General features: G+C 41.1%; 1 protein-coding gene across 4 annotated transcripts in view; it reads left to right on the top strand.

Moving 5' to 3' along the window:
• The window catches only part of dnmt3ab (DNA (cytosine-5-)-methyltransferase 3 alpha b), a 46,803-nt gene that overhangs the window by 10,756 nt on the left and 13,442 nt on the right, over positions 1-22,605 (top strand). For 2 of the 4 annotated variants that reach the window (XM_063496980.1, XM_063496979.1), the window contains exons 4-12: positions 956-1,295; positions 8,836-8,882; positions 9,542-9,688; positions 19,226-19,606; positions 20,200-20,358; positions 20,607-20,714; positions 21,285-21,441; positions 21,603-21,749; positions 22,421-22,465. In XM_063496980.1, coding sequence (XP_063353050.1) covers positions 956-1,295; positions 8,836-8,882; positions 9,542-9,688; positions 19,226-19,606; positions 20,200-20,358; positions 20,607-20,714; positions 21,285-21,441; positions 21,603-21,749; positions 22,421-22,465 — 1,531 coding nt within the window. The remainder of the gene's footprint in view (positions 1-955; positions 1,296-8,835; positions 8,883-9,541; positions 9,689-19,225; positions 19,607-20,199; positions 20,359-20,606; positions 20,715-21,284; positions 21,442-21,602; positions 21,750-22,420; positions 22,466-22,605) is intronic. The other 2 variants (XM_063496982.1, XM_063496981.1) reach the window with 1 other exon arrangement.

Raw genomic sequence — 22,605 nt, 5'->3', positions numbered from 1 at the left:
TTTCCCCCTTCCTCAAATGCAAACTTCTGTAAATACCTGCAGATAAAAGTTTCAGATACTGTCGTAACTGCTGACAGTCTAATCTCACAAGACACGCTCCACTTTCTCCCCTCAGTGACCCTGTAGTGGGACTGTCTCACTAACTCTGTTTTTAGGGCTATTTTTAGGCAGTAGCAAAGACACTATTACATTGCTTCAAACATTTAGGACTTTTCTAGGTCTTCTAAGATAGTTGGTGTTTTATTTAAGGATTGATGACTGAGTTCCTGCCATTGAAACTTTCAGCTTCAGGTCAGCTCTATTTGAATTTACTCCGCTTTATAGAATGAAATACTTGACTGGGCGTTCCAAACTGGCCGGAGAAAAAGCCTTCCCATTGTCAAACAGCCAACATTCTCAACATATTTCCAAGCTGCTGTAATGATGAATACATGACTACAAAAAGTGCACTAGTGTACCTGATGAACTGTAATGTAATCCCTTTCCTTCTTGCAAGTTAATGGCTGTACAGCACATTTACTGGCACAGCTTTGAAGTTTATAAGTTTGCCATAATTCACTGATTAATACGTGCGGAGCTGAGCTACATGTTTGATTCTGTCCAGATAGAGCTGAGGAAATTTAATTAGGCTTGTCTAATATGAAAGAGATGAATGCTTTCATTCACATTCTCTTTGAAAAACGCCATTAAGCCACCCCTGAAAAGTGCTTATCCTGACACGGATAGTGCCAACTGTTTTATTGTGGGTCGTTCAGATCCACTGGATGATTTGTTGTAAATTCAGAAAGGTTGTGTTTATCTCACAGCCAACTATCCAGTCATATTTCATGACTGCTGAGGCACAACACTGTTGTACACTTCAAAACATCAATTTGTAGCATACAGCTGTAAGAATCTTTAAGGATGATCGATCATCAGGATGTTAACATTTCAACCTCCCCTTCCCTTTCTGCAGGTTGAGAGCTGTGGCTCTCTTAAAGACAGTGCGAGTGTAGGCCACAGCTACACTATGGCAATGGCACAGGTCTTCAATGGGGACATGGGCGGGATCAGAGACAGGATGCCCGATGCCTGCTTCCCAAAACAGGAGAAGCGGGAAGTCGAGAATGGGATTCCCAGAGACCCTTCCTCCTGCCGTGCGGAGGACAGCTCTCAGGGCCAGAGTCTGAGTCATCCTCAAGAGAACGGATTCCTGTCCAGCCAGGAAGAACAGGACTTGGAAAAAGCCAATGATGACTGCCTGATGACGCCGCGCAAGAAACGAGGGAGGCGGAAACTGGAGCGCCCAACTAAATGTAAGTTTTTGGCCATTTTCATTTGGGGTTTTTTGTTTAGTTTTTCGTCGAGGTTTACTATCTTTTGATCAGTCTTGTGTGGCTCCAGGAAGAAAAAAATCCTGGGCGTGTGACAAGTACAAGATGTTGAGTAATGAACTGTAAATGGATGTCAGACCAAGTAGGTCGACTGATGCTGCCAGGATTAGTAACACTGGGCTCGAAGAGGTGCCTTCATGCTGCTGCACAGACTAGTCTGGAAAGCAAATCGGTGATGATGTCTCCACTGTTAACATTTATGCGAGACACAGTATGCAGAATGTTATGCATGCAATATGTCACTTATTTTGCCTCAGTTTGGGCTACCAAATGCTTTCAGTATGCAGAAGCGGTTGGCATTTAAAAACTCAGGATGCTCCATATGACAAAAATGAAATTGCCACTGTAATGAAAAAAGAAAGGGATAATTACCAGATAATGTAGTGAAAAGGAGAGTGGATCACTTTACATTTATTATGCTAGCCTCTAAGTTAATTACAATGTGCCGTTTTAGTAGGATATAAAAGAATACAAATTTAATTTACCCCAAAGGATTCGACTCATCCAGCAGTTCATTAAAACATCAAAACGCAGACTACATGTACCAGCAGCTCTGACAGTATGAATTCACAAACTAATCTTGAAGACAACACTTAATTAAAAATTTAGGGAAAATGCCCAGATGTTTAACTTTTTAATAAGACAAGAAAAGGCTCTGCTCCCAGTGTGCAGTTTTAGATTAAAGAAGCAATTATTTATTAATCTGTCTGTTCAGTTTTTCTAATAATTTCTCCATGCACAAGTAGTTTCTGCTGCCAGCTTCTCGAATGCGAATGTTCGCTGCATTTATTGGACTTTGTACAACATAACAGACAAAATAATTAGTGCATGTAATTTATTACTCTACTCATGTTCATTTTGAAAATATGGTCACATTAACAGTTAAAATTCCCAGGATTAAATCGTTTATAATAGAGGGATGCAAGAAAATTAGGACAAAAAGAAATGTCGTACTGAAGAATGCCTCAAATATTTATTTTTCAGGAAATAATTTGACAAAATAATTATGGCAAATATAATTATTTTGTATAGATCAGATTTTTGTTCTGTTGGACTAAATACGCAACAGTCGCAGTGCACCAGGAGATAAAACAACCATGTAAAAGCGATGTAAATCAGTGGGGCATTGTTGTGAGAAAATACTGCTGACAGGTAGGTTTTAGGCCAAGATGGAGATTAACCATATCACTTAGCCCCCCCCCAACACACCCATCACAGCACACATGCACTCCATTTTTTGTCCTATCTCTCCCTCAGCCACGTGCCTCTCCTGCTCCGCTCTCAGTCGGCAGACACACTGGCTATGACCTTGATGAGTGCAATAAATAAAACGAGGGGAGGAGCAAGTTCTCTCCTGGCAACGGGCCTCTGTTGGGAGCTGGCAGGTCTCTGTTGTGGCCACCTCCCTGTCGGGGGTCCTGCCAGGTGGATGGCTTTGTGCCCAGAACTCTTTACAAACTGAGTCTGCACTCTGCATACACCTGATCTGTGCTTCTAGGATCTGTTACTTCACTTCCAAGCAAAAGGCAGGAATATGCATATTGGCTGCAGGTGAAAAAGGGTCAGATTTCTTAAAACTCAGTCCAGTGCCGCTCACCATTAGCATGGGACGCAGCTGGCATGGAAATCTGATTTCCACATTTCTACCTTAATGATGGTAATTCTGTGATAAATCATAAAAGTGTTTTGAGCCAACCATTTTCTTCCGCTTATTTGATTCAGGGTCGTGGGGAGAACTAGCCTATCCCAGCTGTCATAGGGCGAGAGCCAAGGTACACTGTGGACGGGCTGCCAATTTGGTACAGGGCTAACACAGTGAGACAATTTAATTCCACTGAGTTTTTTTATATAGTGCCAAATCACAACAGTTGCTTTAAGGCGCCTTATATTGCAAGGTAAAGACCTTAGAATAACAGAGAGCAAACCCCAACAATTAGATGACCCCCTATGAGCAAGCACTTGGCAACAGTGGTAAGGAAAAACTCCCTTTTAACAGGAAAACAACTCCAGGGGTACCAGGCTCAGGGAGGGGCAGCTGTCTGCTGTGACCTGGACAAAAGACAGGATAAAAAACACACTGTGGAAGAGACCCAGAGACGGACAACCATTTACACTCACATCCACAGCTGATTTAGTATTACCGGTTAAACCAGAATGTGTAAACTTCACACAGAAAGGTCCCAGCTGGGATTCACACCCAGGACCTTCTTGCTGTGAGGTGACAGCGCCTATCAATGCACCGCATCTGATTTTTACAGTGAGGAGAAGCCTTAGACTGTATGAAGTGAAAACTATTAGGGAGTATACTATTAGGGACTGCATGAAGTTAAAACTATTGAAAAGCACTTGACCAGTCTGTCAAAAGGCTAATATTACTGTCAGAAAAAGTGTTACTCGTGCCTCTATTCAAAGAATGTGTCTTTTTTGAGTACACCAATTTGAAACCAGTGGAAAGTGCAACATTAAAGCACTGTTTACAACTTTAGTCTAATATAGGAGCATGCTAACTCAGAAAATTAATAGCAGCTTTGTAAATTCCCAGTGTTTCAGTGACAAATGTGTTTGTAATTATTTTTCAAACATAAAGACCACATAAAGAATGACCTAATCTCTAAAATTTTGAAAGGGTTGTCAGCACTCTTTTCCACGATAACCACTTTTAATGAGCCCTATGCCGTGATAATCTTGAGTGAATTGTTAAATGTGGGAGTTTGCAGGAAACAACCCCTAAGCATTCCTTTCCACTTTAGCTGTGTAACAGAAATGAAAGGTCTCAGCAAAGTTTCTCTCACAAGATAAGACCAGTTGTCAATATGTCACCCAGTTTGTCAGACAGAGGAACTAGGTAGTGTGATAAAGCACCGTTAGCCACAAAGTCAAACAAACAACCTTCACAATCAGATACTCAGAGTAGAGGTTTGCAAGCACTCTGCAAGTCCTTCAAAATCTGCAGCAGATGTTAGCGACATGGCTGCATCATGGTGTTCACCAGGAGCTATGTGGGATGATACTGCAGAAAGTTTGCTTGAGATTTTAAGATTTTTTTTTAATCAATGCAAACACTCATGCATGCACATGTATGATGTTAACATTTACCTTACTGCATTATACTCAACAGCATATCAGACTGCAAAAAAATCCCAAAACAATCCATGCAGGGGGCTTATTAAGATTTTAACTAAACATTTAAAATGTGTTGGTATATCCTTTTTAGAGTGGAGAGACCTTGGTGGGGGGCATTGCGGTCGATCGATAGTCATTTAAACAGGGTTTCTGTTATCCATCTGGAGGGTACAGGAAGGACTTAGCTCCAGCAGGAGTTGAACTGAGCTCCAGCAATACTAGAGCTGGAACCCACTCAAACTGGCAAAGTATACTCTCTGTGGGCAACATTAGCCAGCTCCTCATGCAAACCCAGTGACCTTGGCAATGTGCATGCCTCACCGATTTGTTATATAGTCACTTATTCCCGATGAGGACAAGGAGACCAGTGGAGAGGGGTGGGGTCAGGGTGTGTTGGGGGGGAGGGTGGCGGTGCAGCAAGCTCAGCCACACATGGAACCAACTTGAAGAGGCTGCTAAGAGAGCGGACTATTGTTTGGACAGGTTTGTAGGGTACTTCACTAACAAGCCAGTTTTGGCTGTGCAGAAAATACGCCATCAAAAGTTGTCCTTAACCTCTTAGGACTCAAGTGTTATGATAGTGTTTGGGCTTTAAAACAGCAGCTAGTTATGTGTACTCTGGCTGTGCCATCATGCTAATTCAGGCCACAGCTGCCTCAATGTTGTGTGTATGCTGCCCCGGTGTAATATCACTGAGCCAGGGCACTTTTAGAAACACGTGCCTTCATTCAGATTAAACATAGTGAAAGTAATACACGAGCTTCTGGTTTGAGCTTCTGTGATGAAGCTGATTTTGGCTTGCTTATCAATGTTTCTGCAGCCACTGTGGCAGAAAAACTTTTCATAAATCATGAATCCCTGCTGCCAGGCTAGTGTTTCAGTTGGGTGATATCCATGCTCGTAGGCTAACCTCTCGCTGCTCCGCTGAACACAGGCAAACAATGCCTTTTAAGAATGAATAACATGCCGTTGTTGGTGTGCACCCCCAGACATTAAATCATGGCCAAGTTAATGGGAAATCCCAACTGGAGCTTTTACTGTGTTTGAAACATTTTTATTAGACTGCGGTTTCAGTGCACGTTTCAGCAAATATTTTCAGTGCCATTTTTGACAGCTTTACCCTGCTGCTGTACCTCTCACTTACGGTTTCGCAACTTCCTCTGTACAGTTAGGCACTCTTTCCTGTGCAAAACACTGGACTTGCTGGTACTCTTTAAGCGTCTTGAGCAGTAATAATATATCAGCGGTGGGTAAGGCATGATGATTTCATGTAATTGCGTGAATGTTTTTACAGATTTTTAAAAAGAAGACTAGAATTTTCCAGTAGTAATGTGGGGAGGTTTGCATTTTTGGATCAAAATGCCATAATACAGCGGTTAGAGCTTTTCTGATATGAATATCTCCTCATTTGTTGGCAAAAATAGCACCCTGAAAACATTTAGTTTCTTACACTGAGTTTCTGCCCACTTAAACCCACACATATCCATGATTAGTTGTCTTTTTGTTTAAATGAAGGACTATAGTTGTTAGATTGACTCATCCACTTAAAATCTAAACATTGCTCAAAATTCTTGAACGCTATCTTGTTTACAAAGATTCTTATTACTATATTATTACTGTAGCTGGTTATAGTTTGACCTAGGGCTGGGCCATATCATACCATTCACGGTAATACCGGTATAATGTTGGGCAACGATAAGAAAATGAACTATCGCGATAGAATATGGGTAAAACGTGCGTGCGCAGTGCCTTTGTTTTCATACGCACATGGCGGAAAAAGCATGGCGGAGAATGAGAAGGGCGAAAGCGGATCGTTGAATGAAACGGATGAACCAGAATTGGTTTGTAAAAATGCTGCAACTTCAGTGGTGTGGAACTGGTTTAGCTTTCGTCGGTTAGATACACAACATAGTACTATTTTTGGTGGAGCATGCTAGCGAGCTGTCGTTATTACCGTGTTTTTTGGAAAATACGGCACACTTAAAATCAATCCTTTGATTTTTCTGAAAATCGACAGTGCCCCTTATAATCTCGTGTGCCTTATGTATGAATTCTGGTTGTGTTTACTGACCTCGAAACGATTTTATGTGGTACACGGCGCTCGAAAGTATGACTTTGCTAAGCTACGAACCCGCACCGCTTGATGGATTGTCGGAGCATTACGGCTATCGTAGGCAGGCGCCTCACGGAGTGATGGATACTGTGCTTCAACATAATATTACCGTATTGTGTGTGTATAACCTCTTTTTAAGTTTTGTGGATATTATACATGGTTATGCTGAGGATATGTCGGCCAATTTCCACTGGAAATGCCTTTTGGTTAAACTGTCAGCAAGGAATTTGCATTTGCACTGTTAAATTTTTATATAACTTTAATGCACATAAAAAACAGCTGCTTGTTTAAGTGAATATACGTTGATGGGTTTTTTTTGCACTAATAAAGTTGTGGAGTAGTAAAGTATTATGTCTAGTGTCAATTATATCGTCAGTTATATCGTTATCGCAAATTTTCAAATGTATATCGTGATAAATATTTTTGGTCATATCGCCCTGCTCTAGTTTGACCTACTACTTACATTTGAACTACTTTTGTGCTGTTGTATAATTTAACGTGTGATATCATATTCTAAAAGCTGTACAGTGGCAATCAGACATTTTTAACTGCTGCATGAATGTAGTCTAGTAAACCGTACTAATAATCTGTAGGAAGTCCCTCAGAAATATTATATCAAAACTGGTGATACTCATTTTTCTCATTGCCATGGTTGCATGAGGGATTTCTTCTCTATAGTGTTGGCAGTGTTAAAGCCAGCTTTCAATTTTGGGGTGTCCAAGATAATGGAAATCCCCAAACGGTGGTCTTGTGTTGTACAGCGAGAGGCGTTCAATGTTGGCCGCCCTAGAAGTCTTGCAACCGAAGATTATCTGGGACAAAAAAATTCTCACAGTGTCTAATATTTAGGACATTTCTAGCACAGCTTCACCTACTTCCAAGGTCTGTGGAGATAAGCAGTAGTTTAGAGAGGTTGACAATCCAGGAAAACCTGTGGTACTTCATTACGTATTGGTCAAGTAAGCACTGGAGCTTCAACCTCTTTAGTGTCTTCCAACCAGCCAGCAGGAATGCATCATGAAGTGATGTGTCTAAATGGTATCAGTGGATTTTAAAATGGGCTAAACCAAATGACTGGGACAACCAAGAAGGAAAACTAGTTGAGTTGTGGCAGCAGCAGCGTATTTGTATGAAGTGTCCCCCCAGCTGTTATCCTGACTCCATCATGAAGAGTGTAGTGTGGAAAGGAATAAAAAAAAAAAACCCCAAACAATATATTTAATATGGACAACTGAAGATAGGCTTGGAAAGGCGTATCAAACAGAAGTTTATTAAACAGGTGTGTGCAGGTAACTGTGTAAGTGTGCGTGTGTGTCTGTGTGTAGGTGTGTGTGTTTATATGTGTGGACAAAGATATGACACTACAGTTATTTTTTGGATAATTTAAGATATCATTTGGACTGTAGCCAGCTGGCCTCAGCCGTCAGGTTTTCTTTTTATTCTTTTTTATTTTTCCATTAAGTTGATTCAGTGGGGTTTATTAAAACAGTTCCAAATGTGAAAATAAATCTTTTAAAACTAAGAAAAAAAATAAAAATAAAATAAAAATAAAAACTCCTACTGAATGAACTGTGAGGTGAAACCCTCCTGTTAGCTGTCTGTGATCTTTGAATGCCCAAACTCAGCTTTGACAAAATTGTACTCAGCTAAGGTACAAAGTAAATTATTCACTCCTCAGCTTTAGTACACAAAATAGGAAGCTGTTTTTTTTCTCTTCCAAATAATGTTGACAAGTACTGGCTTTTGTGTCTCCTCACTACATACATCTCCATCTACACATTTCAGGCTTTGGACATTGGCAGGGAGATTATATACAGCCCCAGAGTCACAGACGTGAAGCAGTGTACTGTTGCCTTCAAAACTCACTCTCAGTAGTTAGGGAGGGGCCATGTTAATGGCAGCCAGCTGTGTTTCTCATGAAGGGGGGATATCAGGTCAGAAACACAACATTTGCAAGTAATCCTGGCCACCCTCCATCTTCATCATAATTTGGGAAGGCCCTCCGAATGTTCGGAGTGGCTATGGTATCTTTCAGCAGTTTATTAACTTGACTTTAACTTGATCAAACACGCCATTTATGGGGGTCAGATTAATATATGTATAATATGGCTCAGTGATGGACGAGAGATCACTGAAGCTCAACATTGATACAGCGAAAGCCGATGCCAGCTCCCTCTCTCTTATGAATGATTCAGGCCATCCATTGTGTCACTGTCTTCTCTCTAGATGTGGAGCACAAGGAGGAGGATGGGAGTGATGCGTTAAAGACTGAGGTAAGATTTCTGTCCTGTTGTGTCTTTATTCTTTGGTTAATGTAGCTGAGGTGCCTGTCCCACGTTGCAGAAGTGTAGCTTCATTTATTGAAGTGGGTGAATTACCTTGCTCGTGTCAAACCAGAAGTCAAACCGGTTGGGTTCTGAACTGAACATGGCATGGCGAACTTTTTTAGCAAAAATGAGAAGCTATTCCTTTAAACTTACTCATTAACCTTTTGCCACATGCCTTCCCATAAATGGAGCAAAGAAGCCTACACTGTATCAGCACCATTACACAACTGGAGGCTATTAGTTTTCTTGCCTTTGGACTTATGAAAGAAATGGTACCTGATGGTGTATAAATTTGAAATATCAAATACACTTGGGAGCTTGTTGTATAAGTCGGTATTGTTGGCTGTGAGTCTGTTAGACATGGTGACATCATTTCTTCCTGCCTGACCAATCACCAGCATGCGAGACATCATATTTTTAGCAATGTAGTTAAGCCCATCATTTTAAGTTTATTATTACCCAATTGTTACCTAAATTGTTAATTTGCAGGTTGTAGCGACAGGTCAGTCATTTTACTACAAATCTGGATGCTTCCTTATGACAGAAACTCTCAGAAGAAGAATCAAAAACAAATAGCTAACTTTTTTTTTTAACGCCTTAAACAGGGAGGTCGAGGCAGGCTGCGAGGGGGAGTTGGTTGGGAGATCAGCCTTCGTCAGAGGCCCATGCCCAGAATAACCTTCCAGGCTGGTGACCCTTATTACATTAGCAAGCGGACCAGAGAGGAGTTGCTGGCCAAGTGGAAGATGGAGGTGAGTACCCCAGCTCTGTCCCAGCCACCACAGACGGCAGGATGAGTGACAGGCGTTGACTAAAGCCGCCAGGGTAAAAGACAGAGCTCGTAGTGCATTCATGCTCTGCCAAGTGTATTTGATGGGTCATTTGATATCTCATGAAGGTACCATTTATTTCAGTGGATTTCCAGGCCTTTCTGGCTCAGTAGGCTCCTGTGTCTCCTGGCTTAGTTCTTGTGTCTTGCATTTGCAGAGAAGAAATCACACACAGCTGTGTAAATCGCATCCGTTTGGTGTGTTGATATGATTCATGCCTCCTGGATGAAAATGTGTTACATTTCGATTTGCATCATTCTGACTGCTTTTGGTGTGTTGAAGCTGAGCCAGCCAATGCAGTCTCCTAAGGACAGATTCTCCCTCTCTCTTTGTTAATATCGAATGTACTTTAATTGGCTAGATCAGACTAAGTTTAGATTTAAAAAATGGTGTTTAAAAATTAAAGAAGTCCAGTGTGAGGATGATCTTGTAAGAGTAGTATTTTCAAAGCTTTCGCAGATGCTTATATATGGCACGGGTTCATAATTTAATGGGAAAGGATTCAGGAGTAAAAAAAAGTCATTATCAGCATATTAACCCATTTTCTTCCTGTGTATTCAGTCAAATAGAAAAAAATAGCGCATTATAGATGCACTTAAAAAAAATTCTAGCAATGTATTTGTAAGGTTGTTAACAACTTGATGTGAAGACACTGCTTGACTCTGCCCACCATCTGCTCAGCTGTGCTGTGTACTCTGCTGAATGTGCTGCAGAACGTATTATAGACAAAGTCAGAGCTCCTCTGCTGGACAAACACCAGCCGACTTTACTGCTTTGAAACGTAATCACAGTAGCAATTATTTCATCTTTCAGCCCAACAGTTGCAGAGTAAACTTAATTTGTATATATAGCTATGTGTAGCACTAAATCATAACAACAATCGCCTCAAGGTGCTTTGTATTTTAAAGTAAAGCCCCCCTGACAGTATTGCCAAATCAAACATACTGAGCAACCAGATGTAGCAATCCCTATTGAATAATGGGACTGCCGAAAGTAGCTTTTATAGTGGCATGTAAATGCATCATGAGTCGAAAAGAAGCACTCAGTGCATCATGGGAAGTCTCCCAGCAGCTTCAGTTGGTAGCAGCATAACTAAGGCCTCAGTTGCACAGGTCTTGAGGCAGGTTGGCAACCCCCTGCCAATCTCCAGTCGGTAGAGAAAAATGTGTATGCCCTGAGTGGTTCCTCAAGGTTGCTGGCTGTTGCTGGGTGAGACTGGATGCAAAGAAGGTGCTGCATCAAAAACCTAATTGGTTTGTTCAGCAACAGATTGCTGTGGCTGTGGTTGCATGGATTTGCAAACATGTGGTTGCAAAACTTGAAATGCAAAAGTAGAACTTTTGCTATTCAGGTAAAAGTTGTCCCTTTTTGCTGAAACCAACACACTTCAAAAGACGCAACTTTTACTGTGAAAATAAATGGTTCCCTTTTTATTGTTTGAATTCCACTCTTCACAGACTCCCTATGGTTTAGCATGCAGTTGGAGTGCTTTTAGACAAGTTGACCTCTTCTGTATGGGCGACTGCAGCGAAATACTAGCAACCAAAGCAGTTGTAAGAAAGTTTTTTGCATGTCATCATCTTTTTGACTAATTACATATATATTTTTTCTGACCAGGCGGTCGCCATTCAGTCTCTAGGGGATTAAGGGAAGGTCCAGGGTCACCGAGTACAGCGCTAACTATAAGCTTTATCAAATATGATAGCTAGAGAGCATGTTTGTTTACCAAATGCAAACTGGGAGGTGGTTCCATAGGCGAAGTGCCTGAAAGCTGAAGGGTCTGCCTCCCATTCTACTTTTAGTCTACACTCTGAGAGTGAAATGCTCTAATACAAAAAAATATGTTGAAGGCTGATGATTCATGACTTTGTGAGTCAGAATAAGGATTTCGCATTCATTCCTGGATTTAGAAGGAAGCCAATAAAGAGAAGCTAAAATAGGAGAAATATGATCTGTTTTTATGGTCCCTGATAGTACTCTCGCTGAATCAAACAGCATTTGCAAACCAGGAATTTCCACTTGTCTAATTTTACTGTTGGATGATGTTGCATTGTGGTACAGTTGGCCTTCCTTTTTTTCTTATTTTTGCCAGAACCAGTGGCCACTTCCAAATAAAGGAGGGGATTTTTACGCAGGTTTTATGAAGACCTCTGTGCTACCTGTTAACAGATTTCAAACAATATTTTATATCCATTTACTACACTCAGAACAATCACACAGCTTGCTCTTTTATCTTCTGGCAAATATTTTAGCCTTGATTTTTCTTTTTAGAACATTTATCATCTGTGAATGATGATAGATCATCCTTCATCATTGTAAAATTCTCCACATTGCTTACTTAATCCTCATAGTAATGTGATGGCACGTACCTTCATCTGTTACATAATGGGGAGTCTTCCATTTCTTCTGCTGCTCGCTTCTCCCTCTGCTCTCCTCGGGACCGTAAAAGTGTCTCCAGAGAGAAAATATTGCCAAATTAGTCCTACGAGTGAAATGTCATAAAATACAAAGTGGGTAGTTCACTTTTTCCAAACAGAGGTGGATACTCTTGAAGAAGTAGCTGTACAAGACAGGGATTTACGGGGATTTACAAGATGCAAATTTTGAATGTACCTGCTCCCCCCCTTCCCCATCCTTTTCTTATCTGGCTTTTTGCAAGCTTTGAACTCATTTGCATAAAAGGGTGATTTGTTTTGACATAAAAGCCCTTTCTTGATATGATTCATATCCCGTAATTTTGGTTCTGCTCTTGCTACAAAGATCTTTGCTGTTGCATTCTGCTGCAACAGGGGCCATATGGTGTTGAAAAGCTGCCTTGCACTTTCTTCAGGATCTCTGTTTGTTTCATTTGCCCTGTGTTACAGTGGACTTCTCGGTCTCTCCCTCTCCTTTTCCCTGCTCCATTCTTCCAAGGACCCCTCCCCCAGCTATGGAAATGAACTCTGTGCTATGGATATGAGGGTGAAGATGAGGTTTGCAGCAAATTTCCAACCCTGCTTGCAAGAGAGCCTCTTGGCTCCTTGCCAAAATTTTGCAAGTCCTCTCTAGCCAACCAGCGTTCCTGTCGGCAATCACCTGACCCTGAATTCCCAGACAAAGAAATGTTCATGCTTTCTTTTTTTAAGCGATCTCTCCTACGCCAAGAGTGGGGGTGGAAAAAAAAACTTCAGCCCCACACTGGATTATGAGGGTTGCACGCTGGCGTGTATGGGTATGTGCACTGCATTGTTTGTTTGATAACACAGGGGGATAGTGTGCATGTCTGATTAGCCTGCTTACAGCGAGGGGAATATGCTGACTTCAGGTATTTCCACGAGAATTGTTGTGGACCATCTGCTCTGCACGGCTTAAAGGGAAACGTCTCTTTAAAAAGGAAGAGGGAGCAGGGAGCTTTAGCCGTGTTTGGGAAAAAGTTGCTTGCCATGAAAAAAACTTTTTCCCGTGGGTTGAATACTTGCTCAAACTATTTCCTGCTTCAGAGCAGCAGCTAGAAATGTTAGACTAGCATTGTTTTTAGAGGTGAAGTATATTTAACTTTTAAAAAAAATGTTTGTTTTTTATTTCCTCAGTGCCGGTATCCTTCACCTTACATAACATGCACCTAGAAAAGGGGTAAAGTGAAGTTGTTGTGTAGGCCTCAAAGCCCTTTGCTTCCTATCTTTGTGCACTTTGTTCTGTTTGACTCCTAACATAGATTACTGTAAAAACTCAATCACTTAGAAATATTTTAGGTGGCTTTAAAGCCTTGTTGGGGTTTTTTTGTTAACAACTCCAGTTGTGGATTAATGGAGAACTTGATTTATGTATTCATGGGTAGCTCTGTAAAATTCCTAATTATCTCTTAAAAGGATGTAATACAATGAGAAACAGATGGCCTTTTTTAAAATGTATTTTTTGGGCGATGTGACCCCCCGCCCCCCCTCTTCCAAGGACATTCATGTTGTAGGGATCAGTGCTAAAATCAGCCTAATGAAAGCAGTAGCCACTGAACCTGACATTTGTGCATTTTTGCAAAGTATTTCCACGCTAAAAGCTTTTTCAAAGCTTAGGATCAGATTATTCTCCATTTGGAGTTAACTACACCTGTTGTGGCTTTAGTTTTTATTATTTTGCTGCAGTTCTGCTCAGCAGATAAGCTTAGGTCTTTGCACTGAAAAGACATCTCACTGCATTATCCATCACACAGTCACACAAATGAGTCCCCGCTGTGCCTCCCCTGCCTGTTGCGCATGACAGACTACTGCATTCAAAGGTCACACTCTTTTGTGTTGTTTCAAAGGCTCAGTGTAATTTTTGTGACAGTGTATTTCATCTGTTTAGGATACCTGATTGTTTTGACTAAATGGCATTTTTTCTTGAAGTTTTAACACGCTTTTCTCTGTTATCAGATTTGATTTTCTCTTTGTAGCTGGATCATATTATTTTAACATGCACAGTGCTGTTTCATCTCAGCAACTGCACTTTTAAGTCTTTGACCCGTAAATACTGAGACGTCTATAACTTGTAAAGTTAACAACCATATAATAGACAGTTGCTGACTGCAGCTATGCAGTAAAAGTGACCTTTTTGTTAACAAGTGCTGCCAGATTTGATAGTAAAGTATCATCTGCACACCCCAGAGACCAATATCACTTCTCTTTTTTTTCTTCCTCTGTTGCAGTGCACTCTGTCACCCCTTGAGCCCTCAGGGTATCATGCAGCACAGCCTCTAAGTCCGATTATCCCTTATTGTGCGCCCAACATGTCTCCACAGTCTGCCAGGGGCCTGCAGAGCTTCTGTTTTCTCTCTGCTCATAACAAAGTCCACGATCACTGGAAGCTTAGTCTTGCATGATACTTTTTAACATTTAACATAGTTTTTTGGAGGGCGGGGGGAGGGGGATTGTGTAGTTGTTTTCAGCACATTTATTTTGCAGTGTTTTAACAACTACAGTATGTCTGCTGTCATTTTTGGTATTGTTGTTCAGCACGGCGTGACAGCGGATATATGGTATTTCTGGTATCTGGTATTTCTAAGCTGTCAGTGACGGGCAGGCGTGTGTAAGTGATAAAGACCGCATTGTGTCTCTGCTACCTCCTTTCGTATTTTCCCCTTTAGACTCTGAGGGCCTGTCTTGCTGGTGGAGCTGCACACACACTGTGAGGCCCCCAAAAGGGGGCAAGACAAATATCTGGTTCTTATAGCCACTGTACTTTCTCTCCTCCCCCCACTGGCATTTTCAGCGTCACTTTCTCATTGGCTCCGAGGAGAAGGAGTCATGGAGACAGCCGAGTCCTAAAAACACAAAAAAGAATGCAGGAAAAAGGTGCTTCATTGGCTTTTACAGATAACTCTGTATACCTGCAATTACCAGTCAACAAATATGAAGAAACTCACTGTGCCAGGTTAATTCATTAAACCTCCCTTCCAGTTAGTCTTAAGTCAGCTCATTTCGTCACAGCTACACCAGTGACTGCCCTCCTCACTTGCCCATAGCAACACAGATTATTCCACCACAAACTATGTCAGCTTAACTGCCATTTGGTAGTTTTTGCATTTTACCAACTGGAACCGCACATTCACGCAGGGCTCTCGAACACTAACTTCAGTGTTCTTGTACTGGAGCCAAGAGGCCTAACACATATGGCCGAGGGCTTTGAACCATCCATCCCGCACTACAGTACAGATATTTATAAACCACAGCAGAGCCTCTTGATTGAAGAGCACATGTTTCTACTCTTCTGCGCCGACACCCCTCCCCATGCTCGGCACTACCTCCCCTTAAAGGCGCTATTGTTTACTAGTCACACTGGGGGAGAGGACGGAGCGTTGTGCTATACTCTCTCTCAGCCTCTCTGCTGTTTGACTTTTTTTTTCTCCTCTTCCCACAGAGCCTCTGAGTGAGATATGAGAACCTGAGAAACACTTGAGCAAAAGTAAGCACAGCTGTGCAGCACTGCTCTCACGTGGAGCCTATAGTATGACCAGCACGTGTTTACATATGGTACTGCATATATTCTGTGTGTGACAAAGGAAAAGAAAGAAAGGAAGAAGAAAGTTAGCACGTGTTTGCAGTACAGTTCTACTGGGTGTGTGTTTGAGAGAGAGAGAGAGAGAGAGACATCAGAATGAGTGCAGCTGTTGGGGATTTGCTGTGAGAGGCTTAAGTCCCGGCTGTGTCTCGTCCTCTCTGATCGACCTAGCAGTTCAGTGTCAGGTACCACAAACTAAGTGAACGATACACTGCAGGTCTGTACACTATAGAGTTATTGTATACAGTGCTGCTGATGAATAGGTCTCACACGCAGAGATAAAGACGCGTTTGCAAAGGCTACCATTCTGCATTTACACAGCAGAAATGAGGCGTACCTCTTATGTTCTATAGCTAAATGGCTTCAAATCCGTCAGCCTCTGTACAGCTATATCTATATCTGAGGGAAACATTTCATGCATGACCAGATTTATGGAAGACTGGGCTGCGTAACAAATTGTTACCCTTGTGAGTAAAAAACTGTGTCCATAGAACTTGTTGGCAGTTTTACATCTTTTTTTTTTACTTCTTTGATATATTGCGTCTATATTTCCTTGAGGTTAGTAAGACCCCCCCCCCCCCCCCCCCCCACACACACACACACAAAAAAAAACAAAACAAAAAGAAACATCACACCACCCCCTATAAGCAAGCACTTTGTGACAGTAGGAAGGAAATACACTCTTCTAACATGAGGAAACCTTTACCAGAAGCAGGATCAGGGAGGGGCAGCCATCTGCTGTGACCGGTTGGGCATGACGGGAGGAAGACAGGACAAAAGATTCATGATGGGAGAAATATTTAATAATTAATAAAGATTAAATGTGATTTAGTGATGTATTAACAGAGGTAGTGAAAACAGACTGAATGAGCAACAGGAAGCCCCCCCTAGCAGCCTAAGCCTGTTGCAGCATTACTAAAGAAGGGTTCAGTGTCACCTGATCCATCCCTTGCAGCGCTCAGGATCAACTGAAGGCTCTTCAAGGAGTTTTTAAAGCAACCTGATTATAACGAATTACAGTAGCTCAGCCTAGAAGTGAGGCACAGGTGACACATCATTTATCTACCTTTGTTTATTTTCAATTAATTTTTTAACTTGAAAATGTCAAACTGTGCCTATTTTTGTGGTTTAAGAATGTTGCAAATTGATAAATACTCACTTAAAGGACGCTGGTAAATGATTAAGCTTCAGTTTAACACTTCAGTAGGTTGTCCATCAAACACAAACCACACAGTGTTATCAGGCTAAAGGGTCGCACACCCATGTTTAGCTGCAAAGCGTGGGGGTTTCTGCTCTCATAGCCAAGAGGTATGTTATATGAGGATTTGGTTCAAATAAGCTAGATTTTTCACAGCGTTTTGAGAAATATTGTAGTCAATTGAAGTTAAGACAGCAAATATTTGAAATCTTGATGTTTCATCATTGCTTGGCTGATTTTTTTGCACGTACCTGGGTTTCCTGTGCTTCATTACATATCTTGACAAGTTGGTGGGGTATTAGTTAAGTTATTAGCTAGTGCTAGCATTCTGGAAAAGATGGCTGCTAATTAGCGCCAAGTAACATATAAACAAAGTATCACTCACCAAAACTGGTGCACAGAATTTTTGAAAAGGTACAATTATTTGCACAGCAAGTCAGTATTTGTCACACAGTTGTAGGGCTGGGCGATATGGCCTAAAATCCATATCATGGTATAATTTGAAGCATGTGCGGTAACGATATATATTGCCATATATTCTTTTCTTCTGTATACCGTATTTTACACACTATAAGGCACACTTAAAATCCTTTAATTTTCTCAAAAATCGACAGTGTGCCTTATGTATGAATTTTGGTTGTGCTTACTGACCTCAAACAGATTTTATGTGGTACACGGCGCTCAAAAATCTGTCAAAAAATGTTTTAGTACGACTTTGGTAAGCTATGAAGCCGCACCGCCTGATGGATTGTCAGAGCATTACGGCTACCGTAGTCAGGAGCCTCGCGGAGTAATCTGGGTCCAAAACTCCGTCTGCTTCAGGTCCCAAAGTCAAACGAACACTGTGGCATCACTGAGAGTTAAAAACTGTCTAAATTATTTAATCTTTAATAAAATGATCAGCGTTGCTGCTTTACCAGGTGTAACAATTAAGTTTAACATCCAGGCATCCATGAAAACCGAATTTATTAAATTCAATGGAGTAGGAGTTAGAAGTTAGCAGGAAGTTAGCTCGCTAGTTTCCACCTAAACATGATATGACATGTTCTGACTGAGAGATATCTGAAGAAATTAAAACGTACAGCTCTGCTATCACTTCCAACATAAATGAAGACAGAAAACTAAGCAGTGACGTGTGTAGGGTTACTGATGTTGGACTAGCTGGTATATAATGATGTCCTACGTGATCGCTAGCAAAACAGCTACGTTAGCATAACATTAGCACAGTGAAGCTGAAGGATGAACGCTAACCTTTTTCCACTCGATAAAAGTTAACGTGAGGGTTTCTGGTGGTTAGGGACAAATGCAATTCCATAGCAGGATACTATAAACGGACCAAACTTCAGTCAGGAGAACAACTGAGATAGTCCATCCACAATATGAGGTTAGTCATTAATATACTGCAACAACATGGGAATAGAGCAGCTGCGAGAGAATTCGGCATTAATGAATCAATGGTAGGGAAGTGGAGGAAGCGCAGTTTTTGGCTTTCCTCATATTCCAGAAGTGCTTTGTCTCTTTGCTATTACTGTCGCCCGGCATAATTTGCAGATGATGTTGTTTGCAGCCACTGCAATGCTTTCCACCAAAACAGGCGCAGCTTGTTGATGACACCATCAACATGCGCTATCGCGGTAGAGCGGTATAGTAAAAATCTCTACCGTTGGCCAAATTTATATCGTTTCTACCGTATACCGTTTATACCGCCCACCCCTACACAGTTGCATGAAAAGACACAAAATGAGAGATGCAGATGAAGTCTGGAACATAGCTAGCTGTTACAGCTCCGGCCACCTGTGAGTCGCACTGGCCACGTCCCTAATTTTAAGGCTTAATAATATTTAAAACTGAGGTGTTAACAAATCAGATCCTGCACAGCTGGTGTGAGGGCGGTAATTCTTCTATAAATACCAAAACCATGTTTTAACATGGGAGAGTATGGTTATTGAGTTGCTATTGGAGCCAGCCTCAAATGGCCAATCCAGAAAGTGCAGCTTTGTGCTCTTACTGGTTAGCTTCATCACAAGTGGCTTCTTTTTCTTCTTTTTTCACAGTTATTCTTCAGCTGTTTGTATTAATATACATAAGTCTGATTTGGTCACATTTATACATATTTTTTGTAAATTATATTTTTTTAAATCCTCTAATAGTGTAAATTCCTGATATCTTGATATCTAGCTTAAACTTACTTAAACTCAGTGACTGCAACATCATGTCCTCATCCCTGTTATCACTTGGCTTTGTTTCAGGCAGAGAAAAAGGCCAAACAGATGTCAGCAATGAACGCGATGAAGGATCACGAGGATAATGAAACAGAGACCCGGAATGAAGAGGTCTCAATAATCAAACACCCACAGCCTTCAAAGCAGCAGCAGCAGCCGCAGCAGCAGCTGCAGCCGCAGCCGCACACTAAGTCTCAGTCACAGCCTCAGTATCAACAGCAATCACCGCTGGTGCTGCCACAGCAACAGCAACAACTGCAACATCAGCAGCCACCTCAGCAGCAGCAACAGCAGCAACAGCCTACTGACCCAGCTTCCCCCACTGTGGCCACGACCCCTGAGCCTGTCGCCATCGAAGGAGAAGACAAGACATCCCCCAAGTCTCCAGACACTGAGTCTGAGTATGAGGTAAGATCATTTTGGGTTTCCCACTGACTCGTGTCTGGTTGTAAGCTAGTCTGTACTGGATAAAGGATTCAGTTGACGGTGAGGGTTCATCTTTATCATGCAAGGTAGCCGGTCACGTTCTGGGAATGTATTCATTTCAGATATTTACATAATTTCCTCTGGGATTGTTAAGAATTCTGATTGTGACATCTGCAATCTTTAAAGGGCAAACGAAGCATTCAAATAAATGACAGGTTTTTAAATATGCACTAATTTAACGGTTATTTAGAGTAGATATGTGTAAATCAATTACTTAATTCGCCAAATATTCAACCTATTTTCATAAGCCGTACTTTTTTCATAGTTTTTTCCCACATAAAAATCCCTGGCATTGTTAAGATATTTTATGGGAAAGTGAGTTTAGCTTTCTCAGAAAAAAAAAGGTGATTTGTGATGTTGCTATGGTCACCATTTTCATATAAACTTTTTTATCTAAGCGATCTAACCATCCAAAAAGTAAAAAATATCCCTAGACAGGCTGTTGAAAAAAGGTTTCACAACTCTGCCCACAAGTCATAGCAGAGGGGATGATTTGTCTTTTATTTTGGCTGCAGGACGGTCGTGGTTTTGGCATCGGCGAGCTGGTTTGGGGGAAGCTCCGAGGATTCTCTTGGTGGCCAGGCCGCATCGTATCCTGGTGGATGACGGGACGTAGCAGAGCTGCTGAGGGAACCAGATGGGTCATGTGGTTTGGAGATGGAAAATTCTCAGTGGTGAGTCTTTAGAGCCAACATTAATATTGCTGTTAGGTCATTTTTTTTTCTTCTTCAAGCAAAACAGACGTCTGTTTATAGTGACAGCCACAGACTTTATAATGAGCTTATTGGTTTTATTTACTCAGCCAGATGATCCTTTAGAATATAAACAGAAAACTCAATGTCCGGAAAGTTCTTTTACCTCAACACGATTCCTTTAAACATGCGGTGTAAATAATAATTTATTTTTATGTGTATTTTCACAGGTTTGTGTAGAGAAACTATTGCCTTTAAGTTCCTTTAACAATGCCTTTCACCAACCAACTTACAACAAGCAGCCCATGTACAGGAAAGCCATCTACGAAGTCTTACAGGTGAGCATGAGAGCAAATTTAAAACATTATAAAACATTTATAACATGTTTTCAATCTTTCATGTAAAGATTTGAATATCTGTCGTGGTATTAAACCAAAGCCTACTGACACTTAGCTTGGCATAGCATAAAGACTTGAAGCAGGATTAAAGCAGCTGCAATGGTTCTTTTGAAAGGCCATGAATATTAACATGGCACGTCTTGTTTGTTTCATTCAAAAATGTGTGTGTCTTTTTGCAGATATAGAATAAGAAGTAACTTTACTCCATGTTCCCCAGTGTTTTGTGAGCATTTCAGGAAGAGGGTGTTTAAGAAGCTTTATGAAAATTGTTCCTGCAATTACCATAATTTGGAGAGCCAAATGCAAAAGAAGAAGTAATTTCAAAATAAGTGTTCTCAATAAGAAATTCAAGAGCAAAATTATCCAAGACGCCCCACAGGCAGAGCCCTCTCAAATTATCCACCCATTTTAGGCATAGTATTAAACTGAATGGGACTAAAGGATCTTTACTGTAAATATCATAGAATAAAAATACATTTTTGGTGAAAAACGTTTTGAATGTGTTTGTAGGTGGCTAGCAGCCGGGCAGGAAAAGCCTTCATGGCCTGCCCTGACAGTGATGAGACAGAGACCTCAAAATCCGTGGAAATGTTAAACAAGCAGATGATTGAGTGGGCTATGACAGGATTTCAGCCCACTGGACCCAAAGGCTTGGAGCCACCAGAAGGTAAGATGACATCATTATTTTAACCCTATTTATGACCCATCTGGAAGAGTTAAAAATTGCTATATATAATGGCATAGCAGATGTATTCTATACACTTGGTAATTAAAAGCATCCGTAACATTTGCTGCAATATCAATTGTTGCTTCTGTTGTGCACCCCAGAGGAGCGTAACCCATACAAAGAAGTTTATCCTGAAATATGGGTAGAGCCAGAAGCAGCAGCCTATACACCTCCTCCAGCCAAAAAGCCTCGCAAAAGCACAGCAGAGAAACCTAAGGTCAAGGACATCATTGATGAGAGAACACGAGGTAAGGCGCCTCATTTATTGGGTTATATTGGAGTCATGAACTCTGTGTCCAGCTCCTTGGGGAGGTTGCGGCGGTGTTTTACATCACTATAGTGGTCTGGGAGGTAAGGTATGGACAAGAGATCCATTAGCGAGTGACGTGAGAAGGCGAAAAGATTCAGGTTGCTCTAAAGACAATAAGTAGATGCTATCTAGAAAGACAGTGCCCTGTCTTTATTACAAGTATTACTCATCCTCCATCTATTGTCTCTTCCAAATGACAAAAGAAGAAAAGAAGTGTAATTCAATTCAGTTTTATTTGTATAGTGTCAAATCACAACAACAGTTGCCGTAAGGTGCTTTATAATGTAAAATAAAGATCCTACAGTAATACAAGAAAACAGAGGAAACTCCAACAATAACATAACCAAATGTGTATTTTGACTGACCCATCAAAAGGTCTGTTAATTACATTATTTCTTTATATATCATGAAAGCATTTGCACTGTCAGGGATTATCATGATGACTGATACTTTAAGTGGTTTCTGACATGTTTGGCGAAGAAGTTTTATTTGCGTGATACCATCTTAAATTTTAGTTTAATTTATTTTTTCCTATATTTTTCTGAATTTACTTCTAAAAAAATGAAGGAACTAACACAGATTCCTTTACCCTTCATTTCTCTGTGTCAGAGCGACTTGTTTATGAAGTGAGACAAAAGTGCCGCAGCTTAGAGGGTAAGTGAAACATTCTCTGTGTGCTCTTGCTTGTAGCAACACCGAAGGGCCTCTCAGGAGGCACCGACACGCCTCTTATTTGTACCTGTTGTTGACGGGCAAAGCCAATGAAATGCATGCATCTGTGTTCACAAGATAAC

Source organism: Pelmatolapia mariae, linkage group LG16_19, assembly GCF_036321145.2.
Source record: "Pelmatolapia mariae isolate MD_Pm_ZW linkage group LG16_19, Pm_UMD_F_2, whole genome shotgun sequence".
Classification (NCBI taxonomy): domain Eukaryota; kingdom Metazoa; phylum Chordata; class Actinopteri; order Cichliformes; family Cichlidae; genus Pelmatolapia; species Pelmatolapia mariae.
This window is presented reverse-complemented; position numbering and strand designations above follow the sequence as displayed.